The sequence below is a fragment of the Polypterus senegalus genome, chromosome 10 (genome assembly GCF_016835505.1).
Source record: "Polypterus senegalus isolate Bchr_013 chromosome 10, ASM1683550v1, whole genome shotgun sequence".
In the NCBI taxonomy this organism is placed as follows: Eukaryota; Metazoa; Chordata; class Cladistia; order Polypteriformes; family Polypteridae; genus Polypterus; species Polypterus senegalus.
Genome location: NC_053163.1, coordinates 40,951,706 through 40,964,000, shown reverse-complemented (window position 1 = coordinate 40,964,000; position 12,295 = coordinate 40,951,706). Strand labels below are relative to the sequence as shown.

General features: G+C 36.4%; 1 protein-coding gene across 1 annotated transcript in view; it reads left to right on the top strand.

Moving 5' to 3' along the window:
• Window positions 1-12,295, top strand: part of dacha (dachshund a) — an 853,183-nt gene that overhangs the window by 716,335 nt on the left and 124,553 nt on the right. The window contains exons 6-7 of the mRNA XM_039765764.1: window positions 9,108-9,253; window positions 9,349-9,496. Of these exons, the coding sequence (XP_039621698.1) occupies window positions 9,108-9,253; window positions 9,349-9,496 (294 nt within the window). The remainder of the gene's footprint in view (window positions 1-9,107; window positions 9,254-9,348; window positions 9,497-12,295) is intronic.

Here is a 12,295-nt window from a genome sequence, read left to right as displayed (position 1 = left end):
AAAATGATACAAATTCAAATATGAACATGCTGCATAACAAAACCTAGAAATATAAATGAAATGTGTTCTTTTCAGCAATAACAAATCAAATCATTCAGTTTTCTTTGCTCATATGTCATTTTAGAGCTGGACGCCTGGCATCTTTTTTTGGCCACAGGTTCGTTTATGTTTGGTGTGAGGTTCTGTGTTGTGGAGATTCTCAGGATGGATTGCAGGTGCTCATCAGTGAGGCGACTCCTGTGTGCTGTTTTGTTAGTCTTTATCACTGAGAAGAGCTTCTCACACAGATATGTGCTACCAAACATGCACAAGGTTCGAGCCGCATGTAGACGGACTTTTTTTGTTCTTCGAAGTCACCAAAGCGCCGTGCAAACTCAGTGCGCTCAGTTTATCAGCAAAGTGCGTGATTTGGGAACACCGTAGTGACGACTTGGTTTAACATTACTTGGCAACAGGGAAAGTGAGGCAAGGTGCACTGGTGCATTTGTGTCTCCCATAAAAGCAGCTTCACTTGAAATCACTTTGTGATTGTGCACGGGTTAAAACGTCCGCTGAAGTGTCAGATTCTTATTTAATTATGCTGCTTTCTGTATCTTCTGCATTGCATTCAGGTTAACCTGATGTTTTGTCTCATAGTGCCGTCTTAGATTAAATTCTGTAATTACAGCCACATTAGCTCCACAAATGAGACACACGGGTTTAGTAAACATATACTCAGCCTCCCATCGGTTTTTAAAGGCTCTATTTTCAGAATCAACTTTTCTCTTCAGCATCGTGTGAGCTAGCTTCGCAATAACTTGATTAACTCGGTAAGTGTTCGGCAAGGCAGCTGAAGCGCTGCATTATGGGATCTGTAGTTTATTGTGTTACCAGCGCTTCATATACCCGGCTTTAATAACAATAATACAGTATATAAAATGATCTCGGGCGGATATAATTACACGCCGGGCGGATGTGGCCCCGCCCTTGAGTTTGACACATATGGACTAAATAGAACTTGAAAAGATATATTTTTTCAAATGTGATCGCGCAATTCAGATAGAGTTGACGCGCACTACAGCCTGCATGCCTCAATAAGTCATCCTTCCCTCGCTCTTACTTTTTTACCGTTCATCTAATGAATACACTGAGTATGGCTTTACCAAAACAATCATTGATGGCGAATAAAGTATCCATTATTCGAGTATGTAGATCGGGTTATATATATATATACATATATATATATATATATATATATATATATATATATATATATATATATATATATATATATATATATATACCAGCGTATCGCAGCGAGAAGTAGTGTGTTAAAAAGCTATGAAAAGAAAAGGGAACATTTTAAAAATAACGTAACATGACTGTCAATATACAGTATTTGTTTTGTGAGTGTTACTGAGTGTTGCTGTCATCAAGGATTTGATTATCATTATTTCTTTCAATCAGGTTCGTATTTGTAGGATGTGTTGTGTTCAAGTTACATTCCGTGTTTGTCAATCGTTGTAAAGATGACAGGTTTCATTCATCGATTCGTTTCTTACTGCATCAATAAACAGCTCGTCTTCTTCTTTATCTGAGACCTGACACACTGCATGCACGGTTTTTTTACACTGTCTTCCTTTAGCGGGACATTGACTTTTTCCACCGTGTGCTTTGTTTTGGATTTATGAATATGCTTGTATGTATCAGACGCTTCATATTTTTTGCTGCCTTTTCAATTGTGTAATTCAGTTTTGTTCAGCTCTTTGGAACTGTTGCTTTTATCTGTGCACTGCGCCAGTTCACGTGAGCCGCTCGGTGTACATGCATCGAAGGTTCCCAGCTGTGCTGGTGCCATCTCGTGCTATGTCCATGGCTGTATTTAATGTTACCTTAGTCCTGGCACTTAAAACTTTCTATCGCAGTTTCGCTGAGTTTGTACCAAACACCACCCTGACCATCTCATCTTCCTCTGCATAAGCACAGTCCTTAACCCGTGAATATTTAGTGGGAGTTTGCTATTGGATTGCCGCGGACGGACGGCCTTATATGGGCAGGCACTAAATTACAAACGCCAGCGGCAGCCTGTCTATGAACTTAATTTAAAGTGTAGGTTTACATCGTGCTTTGTTTCCGAAGTAGCAGAAGTCATGAATATGGTTGTATATGTCACTCGCTCGCTTCTTATTGTTTCGCTGCCTTCTCAATTATATAATGCATGTTTTCTTCAGCGCTTTTTTTAGGTCTTCCTGGTTTTCTATGTACTGCGTGATTACGTGGGAGGCGTGATGATGTCACACGAAACTCCGCCCCCACGGCGTTGAAGCTCATCTCCATTACAGTAAATGGAGAAAACTGCTTCCAGTTATGACCATTACGCGTAGAATTTCGATATAAAACCTGCCCAACTTTTGTAAGGAAGCTGTAAGGAATGAACCTGCCAAATTTCAGCCTTCCACCCACACGGGAAGTTGGAGAATTAGTGATGAGTCAGTGAGTGAGTGAGTGAGTGAGTGAGTGAGGGCTTTGCCTTTTATTAGTATAGATTTAGAAAAGTGCAGTGTGTCAGATTTACACAAGACATTATTTGTATTGTTTCTGCATCTTTAAATGCTTCCTGTTTTGCAATTATAGTAAAGTTTGCTTTCTTAATTGTATCTGAATACATACAATGATGAGCCGAGCAAACACCAGCACAACTGACTCTGAAATAAGCAACTACTTAAGTGTTACCCACTTGTGTGCTTATTAGTAATAGTAGTTACATTTACACTTTTTTTAATTTAAAAGAAAAAAATAATACATTATTATCTAACACATATAAATTCCAGCATCATTTATTAACAATATAGCGGAACCAGCATGTAAATTGTGGAAGGAAACATAGAACCTGGGAAATAATGGCTTGCATAATTAGGGTGGGGTTTCCAGTTAAAAGAGAAGAAATGGGCTGGGACAAACACCTGCAGCCATAGAGGTCAATAAAATTGAACTTGAGAACTACCAGTCAAACACATTTCCAAGACATTTCTTAATATATGAATCCATAACCCCAGTTTCTAGTATTGTCAGTCATGCTTTCTATGAGTAATAGTTTCAAGCTTGTTGCTTATTAAAGAGTTCTACAAATTCAATATTCTCTTGTAATGATAATTTCTCACTGTTCACAGTATGTTCATACAAAAGGGAAGAAGAGATTGAATGGGTGCTTTTTTTTTGCAAGAATGACTCCATGAAACCAGACTGCTCTTAGACCAATCAGCTGATGGATTGAGGCTTGCCTAAAATCAGATGAGGCACAGTGAACTGAACAATGAAGAACATGAGAGATTTCCTGTGCAAAAGCCCCATGATAAGTTTAAAGGGTGAAGTAATAAATTCTAATGTACCCAGGCCAATGGGCTTGCCATCAATTGACATAACCTTCAATTTGTATTTTAAAGGCATGTGAGGCAGTTGTTTACTAAAGCAGAACTGAAACATTTTCTGCTGCACCTAAATAAACCAGACATGTTATGGCTTTCCCATTAATCGTACTAGAATGTTATTTAATAGGGCTTGACTACAAATGCTCAACTCACTAAACCTAATCTGGGATGGGCAATCTAGTTTTTCTGTAACTTGGTACAATTAAGATACCAAATGTCCTGGATTACCACAATAAAAAACAGTTTTTCTTTTATTTTTTAATTTTCATTCTTTCAAGGAAACCTTCAAAATGCACTTACACTGTTTTGATTTTTGGAAGTTCATGGTGTGATGAGGCAGTGAGAATTTCAGTTATAAAAAACATGGAACTTTTAAAATGAATATATGTCTTACAGTTTCTAATAGCAGTATTTAATTTAGGTACTTGTATGTAATCCTTATGGATTAAATTTTTTTGTATTAGTTTTGTTTCGTGATTTCAAAAATATACTGTTGTATGAAAATGCTGTCTAAGCAAAGTGCCACCTGAGGTGATTATCTTGTTGCCACACCCAAAGCACCATCCCTGATTGTAGGGAAAGAAAACATAACTTGTAAGTATGAATTTATTTTTTCATACACATGCAAGCAAGGAAAACATTTTTAGTAAAATATTGTATGGAGGTACAGTGAGAAATTAATCTGAATCAGGGTAGCTCCACTAGAACAGAACAGATCAGCAGAGTGTAATGTCCCTGGATAAACATCAGCTAATGATGTGGAATTAGGGAAACAAGTTCATTATTTGGTAATGACCTACAGCAGTGTTTTTATTTCTAATATAGCAAATAAAACAGAATTGTACAGAACATTGTTAGTAAACATTCTAATCAGAAATTCTCATGTTTCAAAAAAGTATAGTGTAATTTGCCCTAAGATAAGAATAAGAGACAAGTAGAAAGACAGTACATTATTGGATCTCCACCACATCACAGAGCGAACATAAACTTTACCTCTTGTAGAAAAGAAGATTGTTAATACATAAAGCACATTATTTAATAGTCTGAATCCTTGCTTTCCACACTAATGGTCTTGATACTTTATGATGTTCTATGTGTTTTCATTGTATAGTTTAGATCTGTAGATTGATTTCTTTACATAAAAGTGTAAATGCTGTGATGATTAACTATACACACATGCCAATAAACTTAATTTTACTATATGCCTCTTATAATAAAGAATTTCTATCTTGATGGTTATGATAATGTCTATAATGGCTGTGGCCCCATCTACAAAAGAAAAGTACTTAATGAATAGTTTAAAGAGAATGGCAATATATGAAAGTCACCACCACTTGCTAAATTTCAGCCTAATTAGCGTTTTCACCACCAATATCAAGACACTTAAATCATAGAAGCTTTAATACAAAGATGCTCTCATAATCCTCGAATAATATACCAGACAGAACTTATACTAGGACAGGGGTGCCCACATTTTTTTCAGCTTGTGAGCTACTTTTAAAATGACCAGGTCGAAATGATCTACCTACATTAAAAATTATCTATACTAATAAAAGGCAAAGCCCTCACTCACTCACTCACTCATCACTAATTCTCCAACTTCCCGTGTGGGTGGAAGGCTGAAATTTGGCAGGTTCATTCCTTACAGCTTCCTTACAAAAGTTGGGCAGGTTTTCATTCGAAATTCTACGCGTAATGGTCATAACTGGAAGCTGTTTTTCTCCATTTACTGTAATGGAGATGAGCTTGAACGCCGTGGGGGCGGAGTTTCGTTTGACATCATCACGCCTCCCACGTAATCACGCAGTACATAGAAAACCAGGAAGACCTCCAAAAAGCGCTGAAGAAAACATGCATTATATAATTGAGAAGGCAGCGAAGCAATAAGAAGCGGCGAAAGTGACATATACAACCATATTCATGAGTTCTGCTACTTCGGAAACAAAGCACGATGTAAACATACACTTTAAATTAAGTTCATAGACAGGCTGCCGCTGGCGTTTGTAATTTAGTGCCTGCCCATATAAGGCCGTCCGTCAGCGGCAATCCAATAGCAAACTCCACTAAATATTCACGGGTTAAGGACTGTGCTTATGCAGAGGAAGATGAGATGGTCAGGGTGGTGTTTGGTACAAACTCAGCGAAACTGCGAGAGAAAGTTTTAAGTGCCAGGACTAAGGTAACATTAAATACAGCCATGGACATAGCACGAGATGGCACCAGCACAGCTGGGAACCTTCGATGCATGTACAGCGAACGGCTCACGTGAACTGACGCAGTGCACAGATAAAAAGCAACAGTTCCAAAGAGAGCTGAACAAAACCGAATTACACAATTGAAAAGGCAGCAAAAAATATGAAGCGTCTGATACATACAAGCATATTCATAAATCCAACTACTGCGGAAACAAAGCACACGGTGGAAAAAGTCAATGTCCCGCTAAAGGAAGACAGTGTAAAAAAAACCCGTGCATGCAGTGTGTCAGGTCTCAGATAAAGAAGAAGACGAGCTGTTTATTGATGCAGTAAGAAACGAATCGATGAATGAAACCTGTCATCTTTACAACGATTGACAAACACGGAATGTAACTTGAACACAACACATCCTACAAATACGAACCTGATTGAAAGAAATAATGATAATCAAATCCTTGATGACAGCAACACTCAGTAACACTCACAAAACAAATACTGTATATTGACAGTCATGTTACGTTATTTTTAAAATGTTCCCTTTTCTTTTTAGCTTTTTAACACACTACTTCTCGCTGCGATCGCGGGTATATATATATATGTATATATATATATCCCGATCTACATACTCGAATAATGGATACTTTATTCGCCATCAATGATTGTTTTGGTAAAGCCATACTCAGTGTATTCATTAGATGAACGGTAAAAAAGTAAGAGCGAGGGGAGGATGACTTATTGAGGCATGCAGGCTGTAGTGCGCGTCAACTCTATCTGAATTGCGCGATCACATTTGAAAAATATATCTTTTCAAGTTCTATTTAGTCCATATGTGTCAAACTCAAGGGCCGGGCCACATCCGCCCGGCGTGTAATTATATCCGCCCGAGATCATTTTATATACTGTATTATTGTTATTAATGGCCCGGTATATGAAGCGCTGGTAACACAATAAACTACAGATCCCATAATGCAGCGCTTCAGCTGCCTTGCAACACTTACGCGTTAATCAAGTCTAGCTTATGATGCTGCAAGTTATTGCGAAGCTAGCTCACACGATGCTGAGAGAAAAGTTGATTCTGAAAATAGAGCCTTTAAAACCGATGGGAGGCTGAGTATATGTTTACTGAACCCGTGTGTCTCATTTGTGGAGCTAATGTGGCTGTAATTACAGAATTTAATCTAAGACGGCACTATGAGACAAAACATCAGGGTAACCTGAATGCAATGCAGAAGATACAGAAAGCAGAATAATTAAATAAGAATCTGACACTTCAGCGGACGTTTTTACCCGTGCACAATCACAAAGTGATTTCAAGTGAAGCTGCTTTTATGGGAGACACAAATGCACCAGTGCAACTTTCCCTGTTGCCAAGTAATGTTAAACCAAGTCGTCACTACGGTGTTCCCAAATACGCACTTTGCTGATAAACTGAGCGCACTGAGTTTGCACGGCGCTTTGGTGACTTTGAAGAACAAAAAAAGTCCGTCTACATGCGGCTCGAACCTTGTGCATGTTTGGTAGCACATATCTGTGTGAGAAGCTCTTCTCAGTGATAAAGACTAACAAAACAGCACACAGGAGTCGCCTCACTGATGAGCACCTGCAATCCATCCTGAGAATCTCCACAACACAGAACCTCACACCAAACAGAAATGAACTTGTTGCCAAAAAAAGATGCCAGGCGTCCAGCTCTAAAATGACATATGAGCAAAGACAACTGAATGATTTGATTTGTTATTGCTGAAAGGAACACATTTTATTTATATTTCCAGGTTTTGTTATGCAGCATGTTCATATTTGAATTTGTATAATTTTGACAGGATATATTTTTATGGAGAGCAAAATCTTTTGGGATATTTAAAATCTAAGTTTATTTTTATATAAAATTACATAAGAGTAAAGAAATTTGAATGTTTGTTCTTTTAACGTTTACTTTATTTCTAACTTGTATAATTTAGACAGGATATATTTTTATGGAGAGCAAAATATTATAAGTTGTTTAAGGTTTGAGTTGATTTATTCAGAATAATATTCCTGTCTGTTTTACCATTCCTACCAAAGATATTTCTGTCGACTAAATAAAAATTCCTTCTATTTAAATTTTAAATAGAACTTGAACAAATACGATAGTTCATAATATCCACGCAGACTTGCACGTAAGAGCGGAGTTATCCGTTTTAACAAGCAGCGTATTGCACTGATCTGAAATAGCTGTGTGTGTATATATGTAGATATGTATGTATATGTATATATATGTTTATATATGTGTGTGTGTATGTATATATATATGTATTTGTGTGTATATATGTGTGTGTATGTATGTATGTATGTGTGTATGTATATGTATGTGTATATATGTAGATATATATATATATATATGACAACAACACTCATCACTCACAACAGTGACAAAACAATTACATTCACAATCATGTTACGTTATTTTCAAAATGTTTCCTTTTCTTTTCATTGCTTCTTTAACACACTACTTCTCCATGAAGCTGGTATTTTTGCTAGTATATATATATATATAACATATATATATAATACACACACTGAGTATACTTTATACGTAAAATATATGTTGTCGTACCTTGCATAACTGAATAACCTTTATGGCACAATAACAATTCAATACATTTATGGTCACTACAGTATTTGGATTTAATAATCTTCATGTGGGAAAAGGCTGACTCGCATATATAAGTAGAGCTGAATAATGCAGTCAAGGAGCTTTTGAATTCAGCCAAGTGAAAAATGACGCCTGTCCGATTAACTGCAATTTTAGTTCCCTCTCCTTTCTCTTTCTCAGATCGCTTTTCAGAAGAAAGTCAGTTTCGTAGTTTTTATGAACAGTTCGAAAGTGCCTTTCCACATTTTCCTTCTTTGGAATAGCAATGATAGATTGACAGATCAGACAAATGCACTTCGATTGTGACAATGTGAGAAAAAGAAAATCCTCTTCCAATTCCACGTACCCTCCCCAAACAATTTTTTTTTTAAAATCCCTTCTTTAGCCGATATAAATTGGAAGGCTAGCTAGATCACAGCCGGAGTTTTGCAGTAGTTACTTTGAACGTGCGTGCAGGATGACCAGTGTGTTAGAAGAAAAGAGATCTCAGACTGGCTGCCCTGTATATCAATCAAGTGGCAAATGCCAAAAAGGAGCATATATGATAGACTAACATTAAAAAAAAAAAAATTTTGAATGCAATGCAATCTACCTGCACTACCTTGTGATCTACCGGTCGATCGAGATCGAAGCATTGGGCACCCCTGTACTAGGGTATATTCATGGTGTTCTGGCAACTCATTGCACCTCAATATCTTATTCAGACAGTTAACCTAGATTGTTGCTTCTGTTTTATCAGTTACCAGTATTCATAATGGTTTGTTTTAACCTTATTATATTTGTAATTGTATTCACTACTTTGAGCCTGTCCAATGGAAAACAGTGAAATATAAAATGTACCTTGAGTTTTACATGATTTCTCTACATTTTCAGATGACACTCAACTGGCATTACCTGTAATAAAGCAGAGCTTTGATAAACACCCATTAACTGGACAGGCACTACCCCCAGGATTCCCAGCTCCTTTTTTGTTTGCTGATGGATTGTCTTCAGTCGAGACCCTTTTGACCAACATTCAGGTACATAAAGTACTACCTCAGCATTTTTAATGTACATTTACTGTGATATTACAGGATTTACAATACCACTTCCATTCTGTTTTTTCCATATTTAGGGTCTTTTGAAGGTAGCAGTGGATAATGCCAGAGTTCAAGACAAACAGGTACAACAAGAGAAGAAAGAATTAAAAATGGAACTTTTTAGAGAAAGAGAGATAAGGGAAAATCTTGAACGTCAGCTTACATCAGAGCTGCAAAGCCGTGGTAAGTTACTTTTCTTTCTAGTTTCAGTCAGTTGATTTATTTACTTTTTATGCCAGTGCTATACAGAACAATAAAGTCGTATAATGACTGAGAATGTACCTTTTCCCACATATAGTGCTTGGGCCACTGTTTGACTCTAGTCTGGAAGTAACATTTTGCCTGTTTCAGTTTACATTTTCCTTTTCCTATATTCCTTTTACTGCTGTTATCTTGCAAAGCAGGCGGTGCATTTTATAATTCATTATATCATGGCAGCTGAGCCATAGAGTGATCAAAATACAAAATACTACAATAATAACTAAACAAAAATTAACAAGGTTACAAAGAAAATATACAAGGCAAACAATAATTCATTTGAATTTTCTGTGGTTCAAAGCCTTCATAAAATGCAGGCTGAGTATCCCTAATCCGAAATTCCAAAACCAGAAATTTTTTGAGTACCGACATGACACCACTTACAGTATGTTGCTGGTAATTTATTTTTTAATACTTAGCATATTTGAACAACATATGTACAGATTGCAAATGAGTTTTTTTTTGTTTTGGGCAGGTACTTGTCCTCTGTAAAATTTGTAGTACCACCTGTCTAGAACATAAGATCAATAAATGGGTGGGGAGGAGAACAGTTGTCTCCTGTAAAGTGCCACAAAGCTTCAGCATATAACTGATGACTTGAATCGTCACAATGTGGGACAGATGTGTGGCACTATCAATATTCTGCATGTTTGGGGAGTGAAACAATAATACCTGCTCAGCAGTTCAAAAGTGCTGTGTAAAAAAAATATACATGACACCACAAATGGAGAAACTAAGCATAACCCAAAATCTCAATTAAATTATAAAACTTTGATGGATTTGATCAGGAATATATGTGTATGCCAAAGAATAGGAAAATTATTATGCCAAAAAAAAATCAGATTTTTTTAATACCTGGTAAACACATTTTTCTGCAGTTTACCTTTTGAAGTCATAATCGTCTTGTAAATGTACATACATGAACATGCCTCAAAAGTCATATTGACATCGCAGATGACTTGTGCATTTAATGGAATGTCACTGTTTATGGGTAACAAAAGCGGTTTAATTCTCACTAGGTGCCCTTATTGCAATATGAGTGCAGTAGATTCCTGCAGTTGTGTTAAAAATGGACACTGCTGCAAAAACATGTTATGTTTTATGTGTCCACGCCCATGCCATACAGCAGAATGTGGACCTATTTCTCTTGGATGTTTGGGTGAGTGTGTTTAATAGCCCACAATACAAACAGTGCTTGACATTAACAGTTGCCAAGTAGCCATTGGCAACCAGTTCTACAACTTTGGTCTCATCAGTGACACACGGTTCATTTTACAGAGGTGCTCATTATGTGTGATCATCAGATTGCCATATAATATGCAGGAGTGTTACTGTACATCAAAATGAGACTTTTAACATTTTCTGTCATAAGCACAATTGGCTCACACACACCAGCTTACATTTTATTTTAAACCTGTTTAGTCTCAAGTAGGGGAAACTGTGTGAGGACCTAATCTAGGTTTTCAAAATTCTCAAAGGCATTGCTAAAGTAGATCCACAAGGATTCTTTCAGCCTAACCATAAATCACATACTCGAGGACACCAGAGGAAATTAAGAGGGAACACATTTAGGACTGAAACCAGAAAGCGTTTCTTTACGCAAGAGTTGTGTTGATCTGGATCAAACTACCGAGTCATGTAGTTGAAACAGAAAATGTTATTTGCTTTTAATAAATTCAATTAAAAAAAAAACAGAAACCTTGACAATGTTTAAGGAGTATCTAAATGAGATATTGTGACAGGTTAGCTGTTTGCTATACAAACAAGACTGATGGTCTGAATGGTCTCCTCTTGTATGTCGAATTTCTCATGTTCTTGTGTTCTAACATGTGCTAGGAAAAAGCTGTGAAACTAAAGTAAAGATGTTTGGCACTGCAAATTTGGTTAGACATTTAAAATTACATAACAGCAGAATACAGTGTTTTCAACAATTTTCATCACATATGAAATGAAGCAGGGTCCTTCTGACTCATTTGTTCTGAAGTACGACAATGTTAATAAAATTCATTTAATGTCAAAATATTTTACTAGCAATAATTATCTGTCTATTTTGAATATACAAGATTGGTATTTTAAAAACCCAATAAAGGAACAAGTATATTATACTATACAGTAGTATATTATAGGAAAAAAGGTAAAACAGATGGCTGAGATAACACGCACAAGTGCCTTCATAGTAAATTTCGCAAGTTCTCTGTTTGTAATTCATTCTGAGGCATTGGAAGAAAGTTTGAAGAGGTTTCACTATGACCATTTCTGTAGTATCACAGATGCAGGGTAGCAATTGATCTTAGTGAATAGCGAACAAGATAATGAACAACGTAAGTAAAGAGCGAGTTAGTTAACTGGGTGTTTCCCAAAGTCCCTCATATGACATTTATCTAATGAGTGTAAGGCACTGTTTAATAGGCTTCTCCCCAGCATCCACCCCAGAATATTATAGACTATTTATAACAGGAATATTGATCTCGTGTACTTCCACTGTCAAATATGTCAGATATGTGCAATCATAAAAAAGTGAATAAAAGCAATTAAAGCATGTAAAAAATATTTTGACTAATAGTTAAAACGAGTTAACATATTATTCAAAAATCTATAAATGGGTTCAAAAGGTGACTAGCAATAGGAAATGGAAGAAATGCTACACAAAAAGGAGACTTAAAACAACAAATAGTATAGGTGGCACAAAATTAAAAAGTTGTGTTTTTCAAGGCTTGTGGAAAT